A 25331-nucleotide genomic window follows, 5' to 3' on the forward strand; every position below is an offset into this window, starting at 1 on the left:
GAGCTGAGTATCTTATACTCTCAACAGAGAATTAAAGCCATCAATGAAGAGGATTCTTTAATGAGCTGAGAAACTGTTTACCATTAACTGTGAATAGGAGGGGGAAAACTATGCAAAAATCATGTGTACTTTAAGATTCTTCTTCTATACACATGCAATTATTTCTACAAAAATGAAATCCCTCTATATAGTTTTATAAACTTTCTTCAACTTTCTGGGGCATCTTTCCAACTTAGTATGTAAGAAGTCTACTGTCAATCTTTAAATAACTATAGAAATTTGTTTCATGGATATACCATAATTTAACCAATTCCACCCTATATCTGATTATTAATTTTTAATTTGCTACTATAAACAATGCTGTAGCAAACAAGTAATTATTTAACATTTAAAAATACACCCATATTCAAATATTTAACTATACTTGATTAGGTTTCTACAGATAAATTTTTAGACATATCGTAAGAAAAACAGGATGCCAAAACTTCTAATAACTCCGAAGCAAGTTCGGCTTACCTTGGATTCTAAAGCAGAAATTTTTTTTGCTTGTTTTTTGTTTTTATGTAAGCTCTAATGATTTAGATTTGATCATTCTAAGAATTTCTGAATGGATCACAAAGCTACTTTTTCAAACATATTATAAGGTTGGCTCTTTCCCTTATTTAATATTGTTAGAATCTCAATAACAACACAGGGGAATCTTATTTCAAGTGGAGAGGTTCCACAGTATTTAAGTCTTACTCTGTAAGAAAGAACACTCAAACTTTGAAATGAAGGGGGGAAAAAAGGCCAAAAACAAAACCAAACCAAAATCACCTATTCTTTTAAAGGTATACCATAACAACCTCTACAATAAAAGTTGATTATGTGGTTAAAAAAAAAAAGGGAACAAAAATTCATAAAAATCAACTTGGCAATAGTTCTTTGTTCATATAATATTTTCTTGTTTACTTTCCAAAGCAGATATTACTTGTAATATTCCCAGAAGATAAAAATCATCTATGAATTAATCCTTGTTAGCAAGAAGACAAAAATTTTGAGGTATCCATAAAAACAATTTTCAAAAATCTGAACAAGTAAACTCCTCTTATTCTACCTTCCACATCTTTTGATAACTTGATTAAATCTGCATTTAAAATCCCTAAAATAAAGTTCATAACCATTTCTGTGCCTGTCCAGTTATATTATGAGAACTGAAGTTTACTATTTGAAACTTAAAAACAGCATAAGGACAACAGAGCAGACACCCAGGGGTCCTTACCTGCTTTATAACTCTGTGATCTGTATATGTCCCTGAGCTCTTTCATAAGCCTATCTGAAGCTTGCACAGACCCAGATACTGCACCCTGAAACAGAAAAACTGCTGTTTACCAGGATCTACAGAGTCCAATAACTGAAGATTTCAGGTATATAAGCCTGAAAGTTTACAATGAGATTTATAAAAATAGATCACAACTCAACATTTTAAAAACTCAAAGAAGCTTAATTAAATTGATGATTATAAACTTTCAACAGGAATATAAAATTGGGGGACATGTCTGGCTCATTTATGATTTAAAAAAAAAAAAAAAGTCTAACCAACCTGTCTAGATAACCATGGCTCCTGCAGTAGCCTAGAAGTTAGTATAAACCTATTTCAAATTCTATTGATTTTTTAAAATATTAATTTTTTTTAAGATTTTATTTTTTAAGAGCACTTTTAGGATCACAGCAAACTTTAAAGAAAGGTCCAGAGATTTCCCATGTAACTGCCCCCACAATGCATAGTCTCCCTTATTATCAATTTCCCTCACCAGAAGGTATATATTTTTTTTAAGTTTATTTATTTTGAGAGAGAGAGAAAGAGGGAGAGAGAGAATATCAAGCAAACTCTGCACTGCGAGTGCAGATGCTGACACAGGGCTCAGTCTCACAACCATGAGATCATGACCTGAGCCGAAATCAAAAGCCGGACACTCACCTGACTGAGCCACCCAGGCACCCCCAGAAGATACATTTCTTAAATTGATGAATCCATTGACACATCAATAATCATCAAAATCCATAATTTACCTGAAGGTTTACTTCTGGTGTTGTATACTATATAGGTTTGGAAAATGTATAACACCACATATCCATCACTACAGTATCACAGTATTTTCACTGCCCTTAAAAATCCTCTGCGCTTTGCCTATTTATCTCTCCACCCCACCTCTGGCAAGCACTGATCTTTTTTATGGTCTCCACAGTGTTGCCTTTTCCAAAATATCACACAGTTGGAAACATACAGTTATGCAGCCTTTTCATCAGATTGGCTTCTTTCACTTAGTAATATGGATTTAAAAATTCTCCATGTCTTTTCATGGTTTGACAACTCATTTCTTTTTTTTTTTTAGCAGGGAATAATATTCCATATTGTCTGGATGTACCACTGTTTATCCATTAACCTACTGAAGGATATCCTAGTTGCTTCCAAGTTTTGGCAATTATGAATAAAGCTGCTATAAACATCCAGTATTTAGGTTTTTGTCTGGACAGAAGTCTTCAATTCATTTGGGTAAATACCAAAGACTGAAACTGCTGGAATGTATGGTAAAAATTATGTTTAGTGTTATAAGAATCTGCCAGACTGTCTTCAAAAGTGGCTGTACCATTTTACATTCCCATCAGCAATGAGTGAGAGTTCCTGTTGCTTCACAGCCTCCTCAGCATTTAGCATTGTCAGTGTTCCTGATTTTGGCCATTCTTTTTTTGATTCTGGCTATTTTAATAAGCATGTTGGGTCAGAAGCAAATTTTGAACATACTAGAAGGCCCTTACCATTTTAGACTATCAACTAACACAGTTTCATTAGTCTGATTATAAGCAAGAATGTTATACTGAAGGTCTACTTTACATTATTAAGAAACTGAGAAATAACATGTTCACCTGCAACTAGTTTCAGTTCTTTTCCATGTTGGGATTTCTCTAAAAATGAAACTGCACCAATATGTTATCCGAAGACTAACTAGGAATGCAACTACTTCTCATAAGACAAACATTTAGAATACCTTAGTTTAAAAAAATACACTGATCATGTAAAATTTAAATGTTAATGGCTGTACTACACCTTGCAGAATGGGTAGCAATCAGGTTCACAAAGTTATTTCCTACATTACTTAACTGGTTTAAACCCTAGTTTCACACCCATAGAATAAGAAGACTATTTTAAAAGTGGCTATAAAAGGTTGAATGGGAAGGTTTATAAAGTTTAAAGTACTTAGCTTAGTGTCTCTCATGTGAAAACATTAAATAATCTGTAGTTGTTTTGATTATAATATACAAACTAAAAGCAATCGCAAGATACAGAAAGTACAGTAATCTTAAATGGCACAAACTTTTTAAAAAAATAATGAAGAGTTGAACTAAATTTCTTTGCTCTCTAAAAAATAAATAAAAATAAATAAAAATAAAAATTTGCCAATTAAATTTAATAGTGTAAGACTGAAGGAGAGCGAGTAATTCATCTGCTTACAATACTTGGCATTTCCCCACATAATTCATTCCCTGTTTTTGAGAACCTGTGCCTAAGAAAAAGGTCCGTCTGAGATAGATGTCTTGGGTTTGATAAACAGCTCTAATACAAAGAAGTAAGAAGTAACTGTTGAGACAAATGGCTAGACTCTCCTATGTTTCCCTACTTTGGGTATTTTAATGTATCATTCTCATTTATTCTACTCAGTAATCATCCAAAAGGTATGTATTATCTATATTTTAGAGTGGAGGAAACTGAAGCCACACAGCTGTGTTTATTACCAAACTCAGCATTCATTCACTCCATACCCCATGCCACTTCACATAAAAGCGATGTTAAGTCAAAAGAAAAAAAAATACTTTTGGTTTGGTTAGAGCAGGATAGACCAGATGGAAACTCTGTGGGAAAGAATCTAAATTGTACTCTATTTGTAGAAAACAGTAAATTTAAATATAGATCTCATGGTAGAAGGGGAAGCAGTATAAACAGGCTGGAAAGTGGGTATATATAGTGAACAGCAGGTTAATTCCAACACGTAAAAAGCAGATGAACATGGTAGAGAGCTATCAACAGATAAGAAACTTCAACAACAACAACCCACTAGGGCAACAAAACATGGCTGAATCCACAACACAGGCAAGGGTGGAGGAGGGTAGCTTAGACTGGTAGCTTAATGAATTGCCCTGTTTTATATTATTACCTATAATTACTTAATCCCAAAAGTATAGATTTTAGATATTTGCAAACACTTACATTGAGATGGTCTTGTCTTTGGGTCTTCCTAATTTTCTCTAATATTGCCAAATTTTCTTTTTCAATTCCTTCATCCTCTGACTTTTTTCCACTAATAGGCTCTTCTTCCTTCATCTCATAGTGATCCAAGTCTTCTATATCCTACAAAGATAAGAAAAATATTAGCTTATTGAAGCTTATGCCAAAAGTTAAATTACTCTTGACTCAACACAGACAAATGAATGGAAAAAGGAAAAAAACCTTCACATTCAATCCAGAAGTTTCCATCTTTTTATATCCTACATTTTTAGAGCTAGAATCTAAGCATATTTAATACTTTTATAAAGCCATAACTCTTACTAAATAAATCTCCTATTAAAAGAAACTTTTGCAACAGTTTAGCATTAGGTATCAAGAACCTTATTTATACTTTGTTCCAGTAATTGTCTTCTAGAAATCTACTGTAAGGAACTAATTTAAAATGTGAACATTGACTTAGGCATAAAGATGCCTATTTAAACTTTATAGCTACAAAGCACTCCACAAAACTGCATGTGCAAAAATACCAGAGCAGGTACCTCAATTTCATGAAATATAAGACCATTAAAATGTCAACATAGCATAATTGTTTCTTCTTTATCAATAATGAAACAAAAGGGCAGTGAGGATGGCAGTGCACCAATCCCTGGCTCTGTGGGGGCAGTGGCAAGGTGAATGAGCCAGGCTGGCCACTGTGGGTACCAGGTTCTGTACTCAGGCTCCACCTGTTGCTTCTGGCTGCTGCTCTGGCCTTGCCCCAGACCTGGGGTCAGCTGGGGGACTGGACACCCCTGGGTGACCATACAGCTCACGCTAGTTAGAGCTGTGCTGTCCAACAGGGCAGTCTCTTGTTTCTTGTGGCTGCTGAGCACTTGAAATGTGACCAGTCTGAACTGAGATGTGCCTTAAGTATATAGTCCACACCAGATTTGGAAGACTTAGTGAGAAAAACAAAGAGCTCATTTATTTTATGTCAATTATGTTGAAATGATCATAATTTGAACACATTAGGTTAAAAAAACATACTAAATGGAAAAAATAACGCAATGCAAAAAGCACACAAAACTGAATATATATGGGGCGCCTGGATGGCTCAGTCAGGCGACCCAACTGTTGATTTCAGCTCAGGTCACGATCACACAGTTTGTGGGATCAAGCCCTGTGTCAGGCTTGTAGCACGGAGCCTTCTTGGGATTCTCTCTCTGCCCCTCCCTTGCTCGTGCTTTCTCTCTCAAATAAATAAACTTAAAAAAAATGAAAAACTGAATACAAATCTCAATTATACTAAAATAAACACAGAAAAAAAGAGATTAGGACATAACTGAAATAACAATAGTTATTTCTAGAGATATTTAGTGCTTTTCCTTCTTTTACAGTAAGCACCTACTGATTTTTGTAATTAGGAAAAAGTTAGATAAGAATTTGTGTTATATCCCTTGGCTAACATCTTTGATCACTACATCACTCTCCTCCCTCCTTTCCCATATCATCTATTCTTAAATCTATGCAGAACTTTTAAAATCATAACCTTTTTCTATTATCTTCTCTACTTCAACCATCAAAATCTCTAAAGGAGTAGTTGATACTATTTCCATTTTTTTTAAGTTTATTTATTTGGGGGGGGGATGAAGAATGAGTGCATAAATGCTGGGGAGAGGCAGAAAGAGAGAATCCCAAGCAGATGCTGTCCACATTGTCAGCCCGAGGCCTGACTCGGGGCTTGGGCTTGGGGCTCAAAACCCACAAACCGTGAGATCATGACCTAAGTGGAAATCAAGAGTCTGACACTTAACCAACTATGACACCCAGGTGCCCTACTATCGCCATTTTTTAACCAAACTAACTCATTGTGATTTGTAGACCAGGCTAAAGATCACCTCCATCCAGACTCGGCGGTCTTTTTCTTAGACTCTCATCTCTTCAACCCCTATTATTATATTCCTTTCTTATTCAGACCCTGTCCATGACTCCATGTTTCATAGAGCTCCCTCCCCATGAAAGGTTTACAACTTTGTTCCATCCCACACTTATTTTCTTCAGAGTTCTCACAAATGTCCTTAGTCTGTATCTCTTCCTAAAACTTCAAAACGCAGCCACATTCCTATCCATAAATCTTCTCCACTTGAGTATTAATGATGAATTCTGTTCTGTGTGGATTATCTTTATAGAACAATGTTCTCAGCACACCTTTTTCTGTGTAAGGCCTTTTTCTCAATAGTCACACCAAAGATAAACATATTTGTCTCCAATTCAAGACTTTTAAGCCATCTGCTTTGCTAGTCAACCCTGCTTTCCTTCCATGACTCCAACACATCAATCTTAATCTCCCAAAAAGACAGCTTCAATGCACCTAAACACACCACGCCCAAGGCTGCTTGGGACTTTTTACCATATTATTTTAGTTACCTAGATTATCTTCCATTCAACCTATCTTAATCTGACATCTTTGAAGTCCAGGCTCCTGTCTTTCTAGATTTCTTTCCCTAAATGCTGCTGTCCCTTCTTTATATCATTTTGAAGGGAAAAATGAGGGGCGCCTGGGTGGCGCAGTCGGTTAAGCGTCCGACTTCAGCCAGGTCACGATCTCGCGGTCCATGAGTTCGAGCCCCGCGTCGGGCTCTGGGCTGATGGCTCAGAGCCTGGAGCTTGTTTCCGATTCTGTGTCTCCCTCTCTCTCTGCCCCTCCCCCGTTCATGCTCTGTCTCTCTCTGTCCCAAAAATAAATAAACGTTGAAGGGAAAAATGAAAAGTACATAAACTTTTGAATGTCTACTTCATTGTACACTGAACCCATGGAAAAGGCTTAAAAACATGAAATGCTTTTAACATTTAACTCTATCCCTAAAAAGTCACACAAATTACAAATTAGACGTTAAGGATTATTTTGTTCCCACACTGACAAAACAAACCCACAACTACTTCTTTAGTTTTAAGGCATTCTAAGAAGTGTATTTTACATTTAAGATTTTCCAAATCAAGAAAAGAAGGTAGTAACTTGAATTAACTCTAAGATCCAAAATGGAAAAGATATTTTAAAATCAAGACTGTGGAACTCAAATACCTTTTACGTGGTCAATGTAGAAACCTAGATCTCCACTCTGAAGTCTGCATTTAAACACAAAGCCTCAGAGCTGGAAAACCTCTAAAATTGTATCCGTGAGTGGCAATTAAACTGGTCTAAAGTCAAAGTCTTAGAATTTGCCCTACGAAATTCTTAGATGGTTTTTCAACAGGAGGTAGCTTTACTACTTCTAGTGAGTAGTCCCTGAAATGTTCTCAAACGCTCAAATTCAGAATTTTTTTTTCTATAATATTTATTTTGGGGGAGAGTGCAAGCGGGAGAGGGGCAGATAGAGGGAGCAGAGGATCGGAATTGGGTTCTGTGCGGACAGGCTGAAAGCAGCGAGCCCAATGTGGGGATCGAATTCACAAGCTGTGGAGATCATGACCTGAGTCAAAGTCGGATGCTTAACTGACTGAGCCACGTAGACCCCCATAAATTCAGAATTTTTAAAACTTAATAGTTCCTCTTCTTAAAAATAACTAAGTACAGGTTAAGTATTGATTACTATTAAACATAAATATTATTTTAATGCTAAATGTTAATAAGAGCTTTTATTTGTTAGGAAATCAAATCGAAAGACATCAGATAAGTGATTTGCTTAAAACCATTAAAGTTTTATCATTAATTAAAGCTAAAAGCAGACTTTAGAAATTACATTCAATTTCAAATACCATGTGCTTTGCATTATTCCACATTAACAAAGGCTTATAAAGGAGATTAGAGAATTATTAAAAATGTTCAAAAATGAAGATTATTTATAAAATGTGATTTTTTTACATAAAACACCTACTTCAGCCATCTCTTCTTCTTCCTCTTCTTCTGAAGTTACTTCTTCTGTTGTCCCATTCTGAAAAGGAAAAAGAATTTGCTAGGGCTACACAGAATAAGCACACACTGAGTACATTAGAATTTAGGGACAAGCTATCATTCATCTGTCACTAAAATTCCACTAAAAGAACTCATTAAAGTTGAACATTTACTTTTAAATCCAGGTTTGATGTGACAAATAATATTTATCAGTTTTTTAAAAACAAATTTTGAACAATTCAACTTAATAGATGCTTTGGGAATAAACAAAGGCAATTAGTCAATTATAGAGCAAAACTGCAGAAAATTCTGAAACATTCTAAAGAAAACATTTTACTCATATGGCTATGTACATAAGGTTAAAGCTACTGACTTCTTCCACTTAAAATAAATATCCCAAACTTTGGTTTCCTTAAAACAGCTACCTTTTTAACTTTGAAAAGCCTGAATGTTTCCATAAATTCCACTGCCTTATATTTTAAAAGGTCAAATGTGTTAGTTATAAAGAAGTAGACCTTTCACAAAACTAAAAATTATAAAATGATCACCATTTTACTATAGAGCCACTTTTCTTTTTTACATGTCATTTATCACAGAATACTTCTCTACAAGACACAATTTGCCACTCATTCACAAGGAACCTGATGGGGTTTTAGGAAGGACCTTCATAACTAGTTTTGGCAGAGCTCAAAAAGACAACTTTTCTAAACCAGAGCATAGTTGTCTACAATACAGTGGATAAAGTTAGAACGATTTTTCTTTCTTTCCAGAAATACTTGCTGTATTTGTTCCAACTACAGCTGGAACAAATTTATTGTTTAAGAGGCCTAACTTGATGGCCTCTTAAGTATGGGTGTCAGAGCCAGAAAGAAAGGCACATTTTAAAAAATATAACTCAACACAGCAGCAAAATCACCTTTTCCTTTTACTCAGAGGAGTTGAAAAGTCTGCCTGCCAGAACCTCCCCATTCCCATGTCATAGGCAGAGCATAGGTGTACAAGTCAGGGGGGGAGGAGGCCATAGCAGAGAAGACTGACAATTGCGGAGGACAGTCACATCAACCATTGACAATGATCAATGGTATGCCTCATCTATGCAGATAGCCAAGTATTGCCAGATATTTGAAGAAAACCTGCAATTTGGGGGGGGAAAAAAAGCACCAAGTTGAACAAACAGAACAGGTGACCTGAAACATTATTAATGAAGAAAATAAAACAAAAAAATCTAATTGGAATCTTTAGCAATACTTGAGAAGGTATTACATCCACAAAATATAAAAAAATTTCTGTGCAAAGGAAAAGGCAATTCTAGGAAATCAAAAAGATTCTATCAGGAAAAGAAAAAAAAGAAAAAAAAAAAAGATGAACAAGATGACCAAGTTGTGACATTGCTTTAGAACAATGGAGAAAAAGGATACAGGGAATGGGAGAGGAAGGGGTACAGAAAAAGAAGAGTTAAGGGAAATGGGAGATAGGAATACAGAGAATTAATATTCATCCACTGTTCATCCATAAGACTGAGGGAAAGAAATAAGAGACAAAGGCTGTCAAGCTAAAGAAAGACCTCAAATATGAAGTGGCTGTGAATGCCCCAAAGGAATATTGAAAAGTAAAATTCTGTACTTCACAGTTAAAAAAAAGCAAAAAACACCTACCAATGTCCAAAAAGAAAAATTATAGAAAAAGAAGAATCAGGCATCAGGATTTTCACCTGCAGCAATAAATCCTGGAAGATAAAAGTGTAAAGAACCTAGAAGAGACTCAATTATGAACTTAGAATTATGTATGTAGTTCCATCAGGACAGGCACGATTCCTGTGTTTCCTTCACCTCTGTATTCTCAGCACCTATGTAGAGTACTTTACACAGAGTCAGATAGGTAGGTGTTGAATAAATAATAAAAACAGATACTGAGTATTCAAGGAACACTCTCCATATACATTCCCAGAAATCCTTTCTAGAAATAAAAACAGAGGACATGATTCAGGGATATATTTTTGGAGGTGGGAAGCAACCATGGAATACAAGAAACGGCAATAAGCAAAGACATAATAACACCAATGGTTAAGTTGAAGCAATTGTTGATAATTCAGCTGGGAAGCCATATTCTCTGACCAGAGAAAAACTAAAAATAGCCCAAAAGCCACCTAAGAATGTTAAAAAATTTTTTCTAAAGAACTCTTAAGAAGAAATTGACCCTCATGTCCCAGTAATCCAACTTCTAAGTATGTGCCCAGAAAAATGCTTGCACAGGTGTCCCACGAATATAGAGAAGAATGAACATGGTAGCACTATTCCTTTTATTTTTTTTTCAATATATGAAGTTTATTGTCAAATTGGTTTCCATACAACACCCAGTGCTCATCCCAAAAGGTGCCCTTCTCAATACCCATCACCCACCCCCCATCAACCCTCAGTTTGTTCTCAGTTTTTAAGAGTCTCTTATGCTTTGGCTCTCTTCCGCTCTAACCTCTTTTTTTTTTTTTCCTTCCCCTCCCCCATGGGTTTCTGTTAAGTTTCTCAGGATCCACATAAGAGTGAAACCATATGGTATCTTTCTTTGTATGGCTTATTTCACTTAGCATCACACTCTCCAGTTCCATCCATGTTGCTACAAAGGGCCATATTTCATTCTTTCTCATTGCCACGTAGTACTCCATTGTGTATATAAACCACAATTTCTTTATCCATTCATCAGTTGATGGACATTTAGGCTCTTTCCATAATTTGGCTATTGTTGAGAGTGCTGCTATACACATTGGGGTACAAGTGCCCCTATGCATCAGTACTCCTGTATCCCTTGGGGTAGCACTAGTCCTAATAGCAAGCTGGAATCAACTCCAATGGATAAAAATGTTATGGTGTATTCAAACAATGAAATACTGAAATGAAAAAGAACTCCAGCTACACATAATATGAATAAATTCAAAACACAATGTTAAGCAAAAGACAGACATGAAAGAACACATATGACTCTTAACATGAAGCTTAAAAACAGGCAACAGTAAACCACATTGTTCAGAAAGGTACATATAGATGATAAAACTAGAGAAAAGGAAAAGATTAGCATAGAAGGGAATGATTATCTGGAAGGAGCCTGCAAAAGGTTTCCAGTGCTAGCAATAGTCTGTTTCTTCACATGGGTGGGGACTGGGTGGTCATTCCCAGGTATTCACTGTAACTATTACACTAAACTTATGGACAAAAGATGGAATCAAACCACTCAGGAAATACAAACTATTTAGAAAATAAATATACATTTTAAAACTTATGCAATGAAATCAAACAGCGCTAAGAAAATGTATACTTTTGTTAAAAAAGCAATTTAAATCACAATTATCCAATAAACTAGAGAAGCAAAAGGAGAGCTAAGACTCACACAAAAATAAAGAAAATTAGATTTAAAAAAATAAAAGGACTGATTCTTTCAAAAGACCAATAAAACAGACAAGCTTTTGGAAAGTAATCAACGATAAAGAAAACAACTTTAGAAATGAAAAGAGCTTCATAACCATAGATTCAAAAGTATAAATGAAGTCATCATTTTTTTAGAATCTAAAATTACTAAAACTGACTAAAGGAATGGAAAATATGAAAACTAATACATGGAAAAACATGGATCAGGCTCAGGCTCAGATTTTCATTTAAACCAGGGTTTCTCAACCTTGGAAGTACTGATAATTGGTGCTAGATAATTCTTTGTCATGCGGGACTGACCTGACATTGTAGCACATTTAGGAACATCCTTCTCCCCACAAAATGCCAACAGCACCCCCACCCAACCAGTTGTGACAACCAAAATTATCTCTGGATGTTTCCAGAGGCCTCATGAGAGGCAAAATTGGACCCTGCTGAAAATTTTATTTAAACTGCCCTCGATCTTAGAAAAAAACACACAAAGCTTACCAAGTCATCTTACAAGACTACATAACCTTGATACTGAAATGAAACACAAGAGCCTAAAAAGAAACAAATAAAAAGAAGTACATTACAATCGCACCTAAAGTAGAAAAAGCCAAAAATAAAGTATTATCATATCCATCATTCCCTCTGGCCGCCACCTATGCAGGTGCTGAGTATTTATTATGAATACAAGGATGATTCACAACTAGTAAATTTCTTCACACAATTCACAAATTATATCTCTACATAGAATTATATGCACAATCATGAAAAACAAGGTAGATCTACATACACTGTGTCCATAATGTATTGTTAAGTGAGAAACCTAAGGTGCAGACATTCCAGAGAGAGAAAATTGAACATAGAACATACATATTTCTCCCATCTTCTCTCTTTCCTAAGTCTCCACTAAAATTATAGTGAATAAACCCTATATAAATACACAATGATAACAAAAAAGGAAGTGGGGCTACCAGCAGTAAAGAATTCACTCATACTAGCATATGACAATACATGGAAGAATAATAATTAATGGAACAAACAAGTAAAATAGGTTAGGGGATTATAGGAGGCTAATTTGTCCCAGAGCACGCTGGAGAGACTCAAGACTCTAAGACACCCAGTAACCTGGACAGGAGTAATGAAGAAGCCAGAAAACAGATTAACCAAAAGCCTATACCCAGAACATATTGTTCAGTCCCCAAACACACTGCTCCCCCTTATGTCCTTAAGCAGAACCCAGGCAAACATATCTACCTTAAGCAGGAGATTAGAAGGTTTCATATCCAAACAAACCAAATAAACCAATTCCAGCCGCTATTTATTATTATACCAGGAAATACAGGGCTGGGGAAGTGGGGTTGGAAATCCCTTTAAATTCCTCCTAAAAAGCTATCAGTTGACAAGTCTTGGCCACAAAGAACTCTCAGTCATCTTTTTAGTACCTCTCTAAAGGAATATATGAATAAGAAAGGAAGGAAAAAAACCAGAAATATGAATGAGCAATATAGAATAAATAGATATTTGAGGAAAGTCTTCAAAAAGAAAAATTAAGACCAAGATGAACTAGAAAAAAAAACTTATTAAAGAGAAAATAGAGATGGTAGAGAGGGAGAGGTTAAGGGTAGCTTACCTTAAGGGTGGCTCCTTAAGGACACTTATGAATACAACTATAAATCAGAAATAAAATGCTATGAATAAAGAATAATCAGAGAACAAGAAAAAGCTCTTAGAATTTATGATATATCATTGGAGAGGACCTCCAATGAACCACATCCTTAGCATTCATCCCCTTATCTGGTCCCCTCCCAAAGCCAATCTGGGCTGGTCCCATGACTTGCTTTAACCAATAAATGTGGTAGAAATGACACTGGGCCAATTCCATATCTAAGCCTTAAAAAGGCCTGACAGCTTCTACTTTTGTGCTCTTGGAAGCCAAAAATTAAGAATTCTGACTACCTTCCTGAATAAAGAGAAGTCAAAAGAAAGGGTCCATCCAAAAAGAGGATGAGATGCCATGAGAAAAGGTCTGGGTGAAGAAATACCAAGGCACCACACATATGAGTTAAAAGGCCATTCGGGACATTCCAGAGCAGTCATGTTTCCAAATGACTACCAGTCCCAGCCACTATCTGACTGTGCAAGTGAGGCCAGCAGAAAAAAAAAACAAAACTGTTCAGCTAAGCCTAATCAACCCACACAATTGTAAGAAACAGAATAAACTAAGTTCGGGGTAACTGCTTAAGCAGCAATAAATCAAAACCAAAAAGTTATGCTGTCCAAATAATATATTCAAAAATTGAAGGAAAAAACTTCCAGAATTTTAAATTAAAAGATAGAGACAGAATATGGAGACAATATAAAAGATACAAGGACTCAAGTAAAGAGGTCTAAAATCCCATTAGTAGGCATTCCGAAAATGAACAAATAAAGAAAATGGAAAGGAGAAAGTTATCACAGAAAGAAATACAAGCACACTTAACCAAGGAGAAAGATTAAGGAGTCGACTTAGGAAAAAGACCCATCCATACTTAGTGTCCAGCAACAGGGCAGGGGATGAGGGGGTGGGGGTGGGGGAGAGAGAGACCACAACTAAAAATACTCCACTGTAGTATTTTAGAACATCAAGGAAAAGATGAACTCTTAAAAGTTTCCCAAGTTAAGCATAGAAGAGTAAGACTCAAAATGGCATCAGGCTTAAACAGCACCATTGGCTAAAAGATGACAGTGCAGTCTTTGATATTCTGAGGGAAAATTATTTTCAACCTAGAACCACATATTCAACCAAACAATCAAATGTGACCATACAATGTAATAGTATGTAACGTTTATTGGGCATTTACTATGTGCCAAGCACTGCTCTAAATGATTTACATGTACTAACTCGTTTAATCTTCCTAGTTTCTCCCAAATATAGGTACTACTACTATTTCCCCCATTTCACAAACAAATTGATGCACACAGTGGTTGGGTAATTATCCCAAGGTCAGACAGCTAATAAGCAGCAGAACCAAGATTCAAACCTATAGTGGTCTGGCCATATATTTTTAGATGTTAGAACTCAGAAAGTGTACTACTCCTTCATGCTAGGATTCTACTTGAGGATGTACTCAGGCAAAATGAGAAAGGGTAAGCAGAAAGGTAACATGAGATCAGGTAACAATGGATCCACACTAGCAGAGGAGACAAAAATTTCAAATGACAGCTACACAGCCAGACCAGAGAACAACCTGCTACGACTGGTGCAGAAGAACCAAAGGCTCCAGAGAGACAGGACAGAACACCACTTTCTAAACTAAGAATTATTATTATAAGGAGGACACTGCAAAAACAAAAAGCTCTTGAAAAAATGTCATAATAGAAAACTCTATACCACAAAGTCCTAATGATAAATAATAATTCATATGACTAAATATAACGGTGTTTTAGGAAGGGGAGATGGCCCAGAAGGTGGATGGTCTAAGAGCTAAATCCTTATCTACTTATAGTACAAAGTCAATAAATTAAGCCATAAATAGGTAAATCTGGAAATCCAGAAAAATCAGAGGTGGTGGTGAACTAGTAGGTACTTCAATAACATTCGGGTTAGGCCTTAAGAAGCACAGATAGGCTTAAGGAGATGGCATTCCAGGTGAAGGTCAATGAATAGGCAAAGGCAAAAAACTGAAGAAACAGTTATGGAAATCAGGAATGTTAACAAAGACAAAAAGGTAGCTGGTAGTCTGGGGGAGGCAGTTGTTTCCCTGGTCAGGTAGGTCATAGTAAATACCAGCAGCTCCAAAGACTAAAAAGATTATTTTTAGTACTTAAAATAAAACAAACAATTCAACAAGACTGACTTCTAAATAACTTGTATAATAAGAAGAAAAATTATCCTGGTTTTACTTTTGCTTGAGACAATTTATTTTAGCTCTTGAACACTAGAGAATTTTTACTTTACCTGACCCGTGGGTATTGGTTGATCTAGCATCTCAACATCCAGGAGCTTAGGAAGGTTATATAATCTGCAGAGTTCACATATCAACCACTTCAATTGCTGACGAAGCTACAAAACACATTTCAGTAAATAAGTATTATGTTAAAGAGCCCTTAGAAGACATGAATAATGCTATGACTATTGTAACCAATCCAGTAGGAAATGAAAAAGTTTGTTACTGCTCAGTTACAACTTACAGATAAAATAACAGTCTTTAAGAAATATTTTTAGGGGCTGCTTGTATAAGAAAGTTACTATGGCCTGGGGCGCCTGGGTGACTCAGTCGGCTGAGTGTCCGACTTTGGCTCGGGTCATGATCCCACTGTTCATGAGTTGGAGCCCCATGCCAGGCTCTGGGTTGACAGCTAAGAGCCTGGAGCCTGCTTTGGATTCTATGTCTCCCTCTCTGTCTCCGCTCACACTCGGTCTCTCTCGCTCTCAAAAATAAACTTTAAAAAAAGAAAAAAAGAGAAAGAAAGTTATGGCTTGAGTACAATCCTTACAACTAATACCTAGCAGAATGACAACAGCAAAAGTGCCTGAAGGAGAGCTCTAGACATTGTCCAATTTTCAGTTGCTAACTTCTTTTCTTAGAAACTTACAACTTCAGACAAGAATACATTTACATTCATTAATGAGGCTACAAAATATAGAGGCAGTGTTGTTACACATGGGTTATCAAATTATACATTCCAGTCATATTCATTTACAAGTAGAGACAAATGTTGTCTAGCAGACAGACCCTTGGAATCTAGAGGAACTTGGATACAGCATCTAATTCCCTGAGTTTTTGAGGGTTCCCATCTATAAAACAAGGAAATTGAGAACTTCTTATAATGGTAAAGATTAAATAAAACCTGGGAAAACATTTGGCACTTAGTAGGTTCTTAAGCATTTGTCTTAAAAAAAAAAAAAAAAAAGGAATAAACTCACTAGGAAAACTGCATGGAATAACTCAGTTAGTTCCCATTTTTACACCCAGGGTGTTTCGTAAATATATTTAAGCAAAGAAGCAAGGTAAATTATGTTTATGAACATGTCTTTCATTGTTGGAAACAGTTTTTAATGTATAAGTTTAGGAATTGTGGTCTAAGAACCATGTTCAATACTTAGTAAACTTTATCTGGAACTAGTAAGGTAACTTATTTCACCTGGTCAGGAATAGTTTCCTGGATGTCTCTGACCAAGAAAAGAGATGAAGAAGCAGGTTTATGAAGGACTAAGAAAACAGAGGATTAAAATGGGTTAAACAAAGCAAAGAATAAGACTTTCCAAAATAGTCAAAGGAACAAGCAGAAATTAGGAAAGCTGAACAGTAAATTAGGATTAAAAAAAAAAAATCCTCAAGCTTAAAAGGCAGCAAAGCCCCTGTGGATTTACCCCTCCAACAAGCTCTGCTTTAAGAACATAATGAAGATAAGAAAGGGAGACCTGGACACAGACCCAGCCACTCCAAGTCCTGGCAAAAGAAGAGTGCTGTGGGAGTGCTGTGGGAAGAGCAGCAGTGTAGTAGAGTCATACCAAGCAACAGGAAAAACAGGGTTGTATATCTTTCAGGAATTTCAGTTTCACCCTCCTCCCCCACCAATCCTCCCAAAAGCATTTGAAGGACGGAAGAAACTAAGATGGTTGGAAAAGATTTAAGAAATATTTAGAAGGTAGATGGACAGGTCTTAGAAACTTACTAGGTAGTTTGGAGAGGGGAGGTGTCAGGAAATATAGGTATAAAAAAGAACTTTTAGTTCCCAGTTTCAGGCACAGGTGTGTAAAGCTTCATTATTTCATTTTGTCCCACTCACAATCACAAAAGAGAGTTACTGAAGGGAAACTTGATGGGGGTGGTAGAGTACTTCCAGGCAGGTAAGTTTAAATTCAAATGTAATCATTTTTAACAGCCATGGCACATCCAAGTGAGATTCCCTGATCTATGTGATATATAAACAGTTATATGGGTTTGAAAACTTGGATAAATTTTAGCTAAAGATACAGATTTAGGAATCCCTGGAATATAGACTATGATTTAAATAACAGTAGTCAAAGAGATTTCTCAGAGAAAGCACAGAATGAGAAGAGGCAGACCAAGGGAGAAGAGCTCAGGGAAGACCAGGGGAAACAGGAGACAGTAAGTAGTCTGATGCAATTCTTCGTAAGATTATCAGTTCCCAGAGGACAGGGATAGGACTTGACTTTTGTATCCACCACTTATCACAAAGCCTGGCATAGAAGCCAGTCAATTAAAAACAAAAACAAAAAAGCTTCCATGTGTTCTATTAACAGTTTCCTGTATACACCCGGGGGGGGGGGGGGGGGGGGGGAGTATGCATAAACCCACATAGATAGCACAGATACAGTTTTTTGTTTACAACATTGTATGCGAAAGGGGCCAGGTTATAAACAATATTCAGTGCCTTGCTTTTTCACTGGTAGATCCTATAAAGTTGCATGTGTTTCTATGGAAAGACTGGCTGCATTCTTTTTAATTACAATATAATATTATATCATAAAACAATTAACAGTAATTTTTATTTAATCAGCTTTTTACTGGCAGACTTTAAGTAATAAAGGTTTGTAAAATGGAGAAATGTTTTAACGAGGGAACAATCAACAGTTTCTAAATGGTGCAGAGAGATCAATGTTAGGGTTAAAGGAGTCCCTGGATTTGGCAACTAGAGATAAAAAATCTTGGTTCAACAATGAAGACAGAATCCAGATTATAATAAAAGAAGTAAAGCAAAGGTGAGGAAATACAGCTTATTCTGTCAAGAAACTACGTTATAAAATAACTGGCAGAGACTATTAACAGTAGAGGGTGATTTGGTTTTTGTCTTTTATGTAAATATATTAATTTTTTAGAATAAAATGAGGCCCAATTTTATGCTGTCATTTTGAGTATTTTTGGACGAAAAATTTTAGATACTGAAAAATAACCCAGTCATTTCCACTATTATAAAACTTACACCTTTAGATGTTTTCAGAGGTAACCTCCTAAAGGAGATAGCAGTAAGGGTGCTATCTTTCCCTGTCCTGCCACTCCCCTGCTACAGATGTGAATATGTGTGTCTAGCTTTTTACTTTTACCTAACCTTCATGGCTCTCCAGATCGGCCTTTTTTTTTTTTTTTTTTTTTAAGTTTGTTTATTTTGAGAGACAGAGAGAGAGAGAGTGGGGGAGGGGCAGAGAGCGAGAATTCCAGACAGGCCCCGCAATGTCAGCACAGAGCCCGATGTGGGGCTCAAAGCCACAAACCAAGAGTTCATGACCTGAGCCAAAACCAAGAGTCTGAGTCTCTGAGCCACCCAGGGTGCCCCCAACCTACTTGTAAAATACCCTTCAAACTGATGTTTTTCTGTTAATTTTAAGCATAAATGTGTTTAAACCACCTATAACTCATTTTGACAAAAATCTGAGGTAAGATTCTAACTTTGCCCAATGGTCAGTTCTCCCAATAGTATTCATAGAATAATCTACCCTTTCCTTTTATTTTAACTCATTTTAACTTATTGTGAATTATCAATTTCATGACTCTGTTTCTAAACTTCTATTGTCTTTGTCCAGTCCAGTGCCAGTATACAATATTTTTATTTAGTATCTTTTGGACAACTCTCATTACTTTTTCCAACTATTATTTTCTTATTATTTACTCTTTAAAACAAACTTTAGAGTCATTTTGCAAAGTTCCAAAAATAGGACTATTGGGATTTTTAGGGGAATTAACTGCATTCAATTTATAAATTAACATGAAGCTATGGAGATAACTGACATTTATAATACGGAGTCTACCCATCTAGGAACACAGTAGTCAAGTCTTCCATGTTAATTTTAATAAAGGATATAAAACTGTACAGAATATGACCTCAACTACTTAGAGTCTATGTATTTTACTAGCAAGAGAAAAAATACTGCTAGAAAATAGCTATCATTGTCAACAGTGGTTATATCAGGCAAAAATATTGTAAAGGATTTTTATTTCCCTTCATTTACTAAGTTCTCTTACAATAGTTGCTTAGTTTTATAATAAAAAAGTTAATTTTTTTTTTTTTTTTTTTTTTTTTGTAAAATGGAAAGTTACATTTTTTGGTACATTAAAAAAAAAAACCCAAAAAATCAAAAACGCTTTTTCTGGCTTTTACTGCAGTTACAGACTCCTGACAGAGAAAGCAATTCCCTAACACTAGCACTGATGTCATTCTAGCATTATTTCCCCTCACATCCACCTCAGTTCTTTTTCCCTTTTTCTACCTTTTACTTTGGGTAGTGATCCCTACCAAAAATGCTTGGTTGGTTTAATAATCACAATTCATTGAAAAGAGACCACTTAATTCATCTAAATTAAAGCTTAACTTATGGGGAATAAAAAAGATAAATCAGGTAGTAAATAGAATTTGAAGGCCAGAAAACAAACAGACAAACAAAACTGGTCTTCAGCTCCTTTAAGATTATCAAATAATCATTAATCAGACTTTTTTTAATTATATGATCTCTTAACACCTAAGTTCTATATATAATGTTTTTGAGGAAAAAAGAAAGTAGCTTGGCTTATTTTCTCACCGAATTGTTGTTCTTAGTGTCTTCTAGACGTTCCAGCACTGATGTCAGATTTGGGTCATCGGAGTCCACAAACCATATTGGTGAAGAAGACGGGTAAGATTCCTATTACAAAGACACCTATGTTAAACACATTTTCATACTGACTAACCTAGATATGCAAATACACTACACCACCCACCAAATAGCACAATGACCATGGATTTAAGTAAAATATATCAGGGGGAAGAAAAGCAACACACTAACATCTATGTCTGGAGAGAAGTTTCTTTTTATGGATATTTTTTTAAAACAAAGTTTTATGGTATAATCTTGCCTGCTCTATGTCAGATAATCTATAAATTTAAAATCAAACAAAAAGAGTTTACCCAGCAAGCAGTAGCATTTAAAATAGAAAATAATACACCGCAAAAGTTATGTTTTATCAAAAGCTGAAAAAAAAAACCAAAATGGTACTCAAGCACCAGGAAGATGGACTTCCTTCCCTTACAAAGAATGGTCAATCATGGCCTGGATTCTCCAGCTTTAACATTTTTTTAAGGGCTTTAAAATCTGGAATCATAAATAAATCCCTCAAAAAGCAAAAACAAAAAACAAAATTAAAAACAAACAACCTCACAACCTTGAAGTATAATCTATAAATTTAAACCATACTTACTTCTGCCTTTTAATATAAAAAAGCTACATTTAAAAAAAAATTTTTTAACATTTATTTATTTTTGAGAGACAGAGAGTGAGCAAGGGAAGGGCAGAGAGAGAGGGAGACACAAAACCTGAAGCAGGCTCCAGGCTCTGAGCTGTCAGTACAGAGCCCAATGCAGGGCCCAAACCCAAAACCGGGAAATCATGACCTGAGCTGAAGTTCAATGCTTAACCGACTGAGCCACCCAGGCACCCGGAAAGCTACATTTCTAAACTTTATCTAGATGAGATCTAACTCCATTTTTAAAGGTAAAGCAAAGGAGTACAAACTAGGCACATGTTTTTAAATCCATATAGACGTTAAAATGCTTTTTAAAAATCTCACTATACTCTGAGCAATTATAGAAATTACTTTAAGTTTTTCTCCATTAGAAAATTGGCCCTAAAAAAAATTAAAAATTAAAACAAAAATCCCATTTAATTTTGCCTTTTTCCTAATAATTTTCATCCCTTCTCAGACTATAGAGAGGATGTGGTTTCCAAAGGAACAGATCTCTTTAATTAGGTTAAGGTTATTTCCTAAATATAGCCAGTGTTAGAAGGCAGAACAAACAGCAATATAGTGACCATATGCTACATACAGCTTTCACTTGCCATTAGAAGATGGGCTTTTGAGACAGGCATTCTTCTTGTACAGCCACTGTCTGTGTGCTACAGCTCAGAGGTCAATGATGTTCTTTAACACTGTAGTGAGCAACCTCTAAAACAGTCCCAATAATCCTAACCTGGTAATTCCCTCCCCTAGACCTAATGACTCACTTTTAACAAACAGTACATCAAATAATGGGATGTCATCTCTAGGATTAGGTGACAAAAAGATGAGAACTTCTGTGTTGCTCACCCTCTCCTGCTCTTTTCATTTTTTCTGACTGAAGCCATCTCCCTATTGAGAGGCAAGAGACAGTGCAGCCTCTGACCAACTGCCAGCTAGAAACTGCAGCCCTCAGACCTGAGGCCTGTAAGATTAATCCTACCAAAAACGATATGAATGAGATTGGAGACAGATCCTCTCCCAGTCTCACTTTGAGAGCACTGCAGCACTAGTCAACCCCTTTACTGTCTTGTGAGAGATCGGAGCCAGGGAACCTGATAAACCATGCTCAGATTCCTGACCCACAGAAACTGAGATAATTTTTGCTGTTTTAGGCTGCTAATTTTGTTACAGAGCAATATATAATTAACTCGAGTTCCATAAAATTCCAACATTTTATTCCATTGCAAACTGGGTACTATCAAGAAATGCTAGTTATGTATTTTTAAAAGCACAATTACATACGTTGATTTTTAAAAGTTAATGAACAAAGCACATGCTTTCACCTACTAATAGATATTTACTTTGTTCATTTGTACTGTTTTCTATTGCAAATTAGGGAAAAGTCCTTAATACTAGATACTAGCAACAGAACAATTAGATTCTAGGCATGGAAAAACAATTTTGCAGAACAGGATTAAAGCAGCATTGCTTTAAGAACTATAATCTCAATTACATTATAGTTCAAGCCAAACGGAACAGAGTATTTTTAAAGCACTTTACCAAGTATTCTTTGAAGAACAAAAAATTGTACTGAAGGAGGATATCATTGTATCTATTTGGTAATGGTTTATTTTGTTTTCCCACTCCTCTAATTCTCATGGTGTCCCAAATCTCTACACAGACAAAAAGAAACTTGGTCTTCAAAATTAATCCTATTCTCAAAGAAAACTATTTATCGAGTATTGCATTTTCTCCTTCAAATTCTTCAGCCAAGTTTAGGAACATACCACTAGACCTTAGTTTTGTATTTGCAACCTTAAAAACAACAGTAACAACAACAAAACCTAGATTTAGAATTTCACTGTGTAGATTACTTCTACATAAGCAAAATAAAATATATGAACTGTTGCTCTGGACTAAAACCCCTTAAAACCATATTATGAGAACTGTAACAACAAAAATTATTGAGACCAGTTACCACCCATGACATGTTCTTCCATTCCTATACATGAGAAGGTAGGATATATAGTTGATCTAAGCAACTATGTCAACAATTTTCAAAGTGGGGCCCCTTGAACCCCTAGATCCAAACTACTTCTACAAGAATATAAACTGCCTTTTTCAATGTATTGACATTTGCACTAAAGGTATGCATACAATGGTGTGTAAAACTGGTGGAACCTTAGCACAAATAAAGGCAGTGACACCAAACTATACTTATAGTCATGGTATTCTTCACCACTATGCATTCAAGATATTTAAAGCACAAAGAAAAAGTTGTTTTAGTTAAGATTATCTGTGAAGAAGTTATTTTACTAAACCTCAAATCCTTACATAGGTCTTTTTAATATGCCAACTGATGAAATGGAATGCACACATGAAAACTCCTACAGAATACTTGAGAAAAAGCATTTACGTGACCGAGCTGTGAAGTAAACTAACCACTTTAATGGAACACCAATTTTACTTCAAAGGATGACTGATAGACAATGGTTATTTCAACTTGGGTTTTTGACAGAGGTTTTCTCAAAAAAAAAAAAAAAAAAAAAAAAAGGGTGTTATTTCAAGGAAAACAAAAGACAGTATTTATTATTGCCAATAATAAAATTCAAGCTTTCAAGCAAAAATTAGAATTTTTGAAAACCTGTATCTACCACCATGAGCTGGAGAGCTTTATCTTAACAGAATGCTTTCATGTTATATAATAAACATATCAACATTTAGAAGATTTCAGTGAACGTATTTTCCAAATAACCAATGGATGTTATAAATCATGCAAGGGGGCAGGGGATGGGCTAAATGGGTGATGGGCATTAAGGAGGGCACTTGTCTTGATGAGCACTGGGTATTATATGTAGGTGATGAAAATTCTACTCCTGAGGCTATTATACTATATGTTAACTAACTAGAATTTAAATAAAAATTTGGGGGAAAAAAAACACGCAAGAGTAAAAGATCCATCCATTCACAGTTCAAGAAAAACCTACTTTTGGTGAAGTATTCAAAAAGAATAACTATAATTGTTTAAATGGCTATTAAAATATTTCTACTTTTCCAACCAAGTGTCTGTGAGAGGCTGAATTTTCTTCATAATATTTCATTCAAAACAACATATCCCCACAGAGTGAATGTAGAAAGAAATGACAGGCCAGACATCAAAGACATTTATCAGAAATGTAAAATTATGCCACTATTCTCACTAAAATGTTTTGGTGTAGAAAATGTAGCCATTTTTCATAATAATATTTTTATTAACATGTAATGGTTTATTTCATAGAATATTTTAAATATTTGTTTTAATTTCTAATGATAAATATTAACATATAACCTACAAAAACAAAGGCTCCTTGGGCCCTCAGTATACTTTTAAATAGTATAAAGGAATCTGGACTCCAAAAAGAAGAGCTAACTTCTCCACACCTCCTCCCACTTGGCCCAGAATGTCTTCCTTGGAAGAAACATCCCTTCACCATTCTATATTAACCGATGTGGTTCCACTGGAGCTAGTTTTCCTAACTCCTTCCCATCCTCCTACCTCTTTCCCTTGACTCAAAACTTGGTCATAGGGCTCTAATGAGCCCATTCCACTCCCAGTGATTAGCGGTCAGGTGGGCTTAACCAGGCAAATCTAGGTCTTCTCTGGGACTAAAATTCTCTTTCTGGGAGATCTGGAGTCATAAGGACAATGCTGGCCAGCCTGGGGTAGCCAGCATTTATCTTACCAAAACAAAAAGGGTTTACGTAAACCCTTTTCTAAAAGGTCATAGATACTAGTATTTTCTGCCATGACGTGAGACTGCACACTTGCTAACATTTTTGCCAATCTGTTAAATAAAAGGTTCTACCTGGAAAGGGAAAAAAGTTCCTATACAATATAATTTGTTAGAGCTCCAGAAACCAGTTCATCAGTAAGAATGGAATGCTATCACTTCTAGGAAAGTCTCAAAGGATAATGTCCTCCATGCACAAGAATTTAGCTCTAGCTATTTATGTCCAAAACATTACTTAAAATAGAAAAAAAAAAAAAAAAAAAAAAAAAAACAAACAATAGAAATCACCTATACGTCCAATACCAGGAAACATGACAAACTCCATGTTACAGTCCTACAATAGAACACTACATGATAATGGAGGACATTATAGAGGAATAACTTATGACAGAGCTACAATTCTGTCAAGTAAAAAAACAGATTACAAAACAATCTGACATTTAAGGGAGAAGAAGTCTATATAAGCATAGGAGAAAAGACAAGATATATATCAAAAATTTGATAGTAGTGTCTTCTGAGTGGTAAAATTACAGGTGATTTTTTTTTTCCCATTTGTGCTTATCTGGTTTCTCAATCTCTTACAATAATAATGTCTTGTTTTCTACATTATAAAACATCCACCACCACCACCTCTGGAAACTAAGCATGCGCAAACTTTGCATCACGTTCAAGGTTTGTTCAGTATAATATTTAAAAGACAATCTACTTCGGGGATGCCTGGGTAACTCAGCCGGTTAAGTGTCTGACTCCTGGTTTGGGCTTAGGTCATGATCTCATGGTTCCAGGGGTTTGAGCCTCAAAGTCAGGCTCGGTGCTGACAGTACAGAG

At 35.6% G+C, this 25331-nt stretch overlaps 1 protein-coding gene across 2 annotated transcripts in view; it reads right to left on the reverse strand.

Annotated features, from left to right (window-relative positions):
- UBE2Q2 (ubiquitin conjugating enzyme E2 Q2) overlaps positions 1-25331 on the reverse strand; it is a 67309-nt gene that overhangs the window by 35095 nt on the left and 6883 nt on the right. Inside the window, exons 2-6 of one of the 2 annotated variants that reach the window (XM_025918979.2) lie at positions 20061-20162; positions 15477-15581; positions 8119-8175; positions 4247-4387; positions 1262-1346 (exon numbers count right to left, since the gene is read on the reverse strand). In XM_025918979.2, the coding sequence (XP_025774764.1) occupies positions 1262-1346; positions 4247-4387; positions 8119-8175; positions 15477-15581; positions 20061-20162 (490 nt within the window). The remainder of the gene's footprint in view (positions 1-1261; positions 1347-4246; positions 4388-8118; positions 8176-15476; positions 15582-20060; positions 20163-25331) is intronic. The other variant, XM_025918980.2, reaches the window with a different exon arrangement.

Source organism: Puma concolor, chromosome B3 (assembly GCF_028749965.1).
Source record: "Puma concolor isolate L17-30 chromosome B3, mPumCon1.1.hap2, whole genome shotgun sequence".
Taxonomy (NCBI): Eukaryota; Metazoa; Chordata; class Mammalia; order Carnivora; family Felidae; genus Puma; species Puma concolor.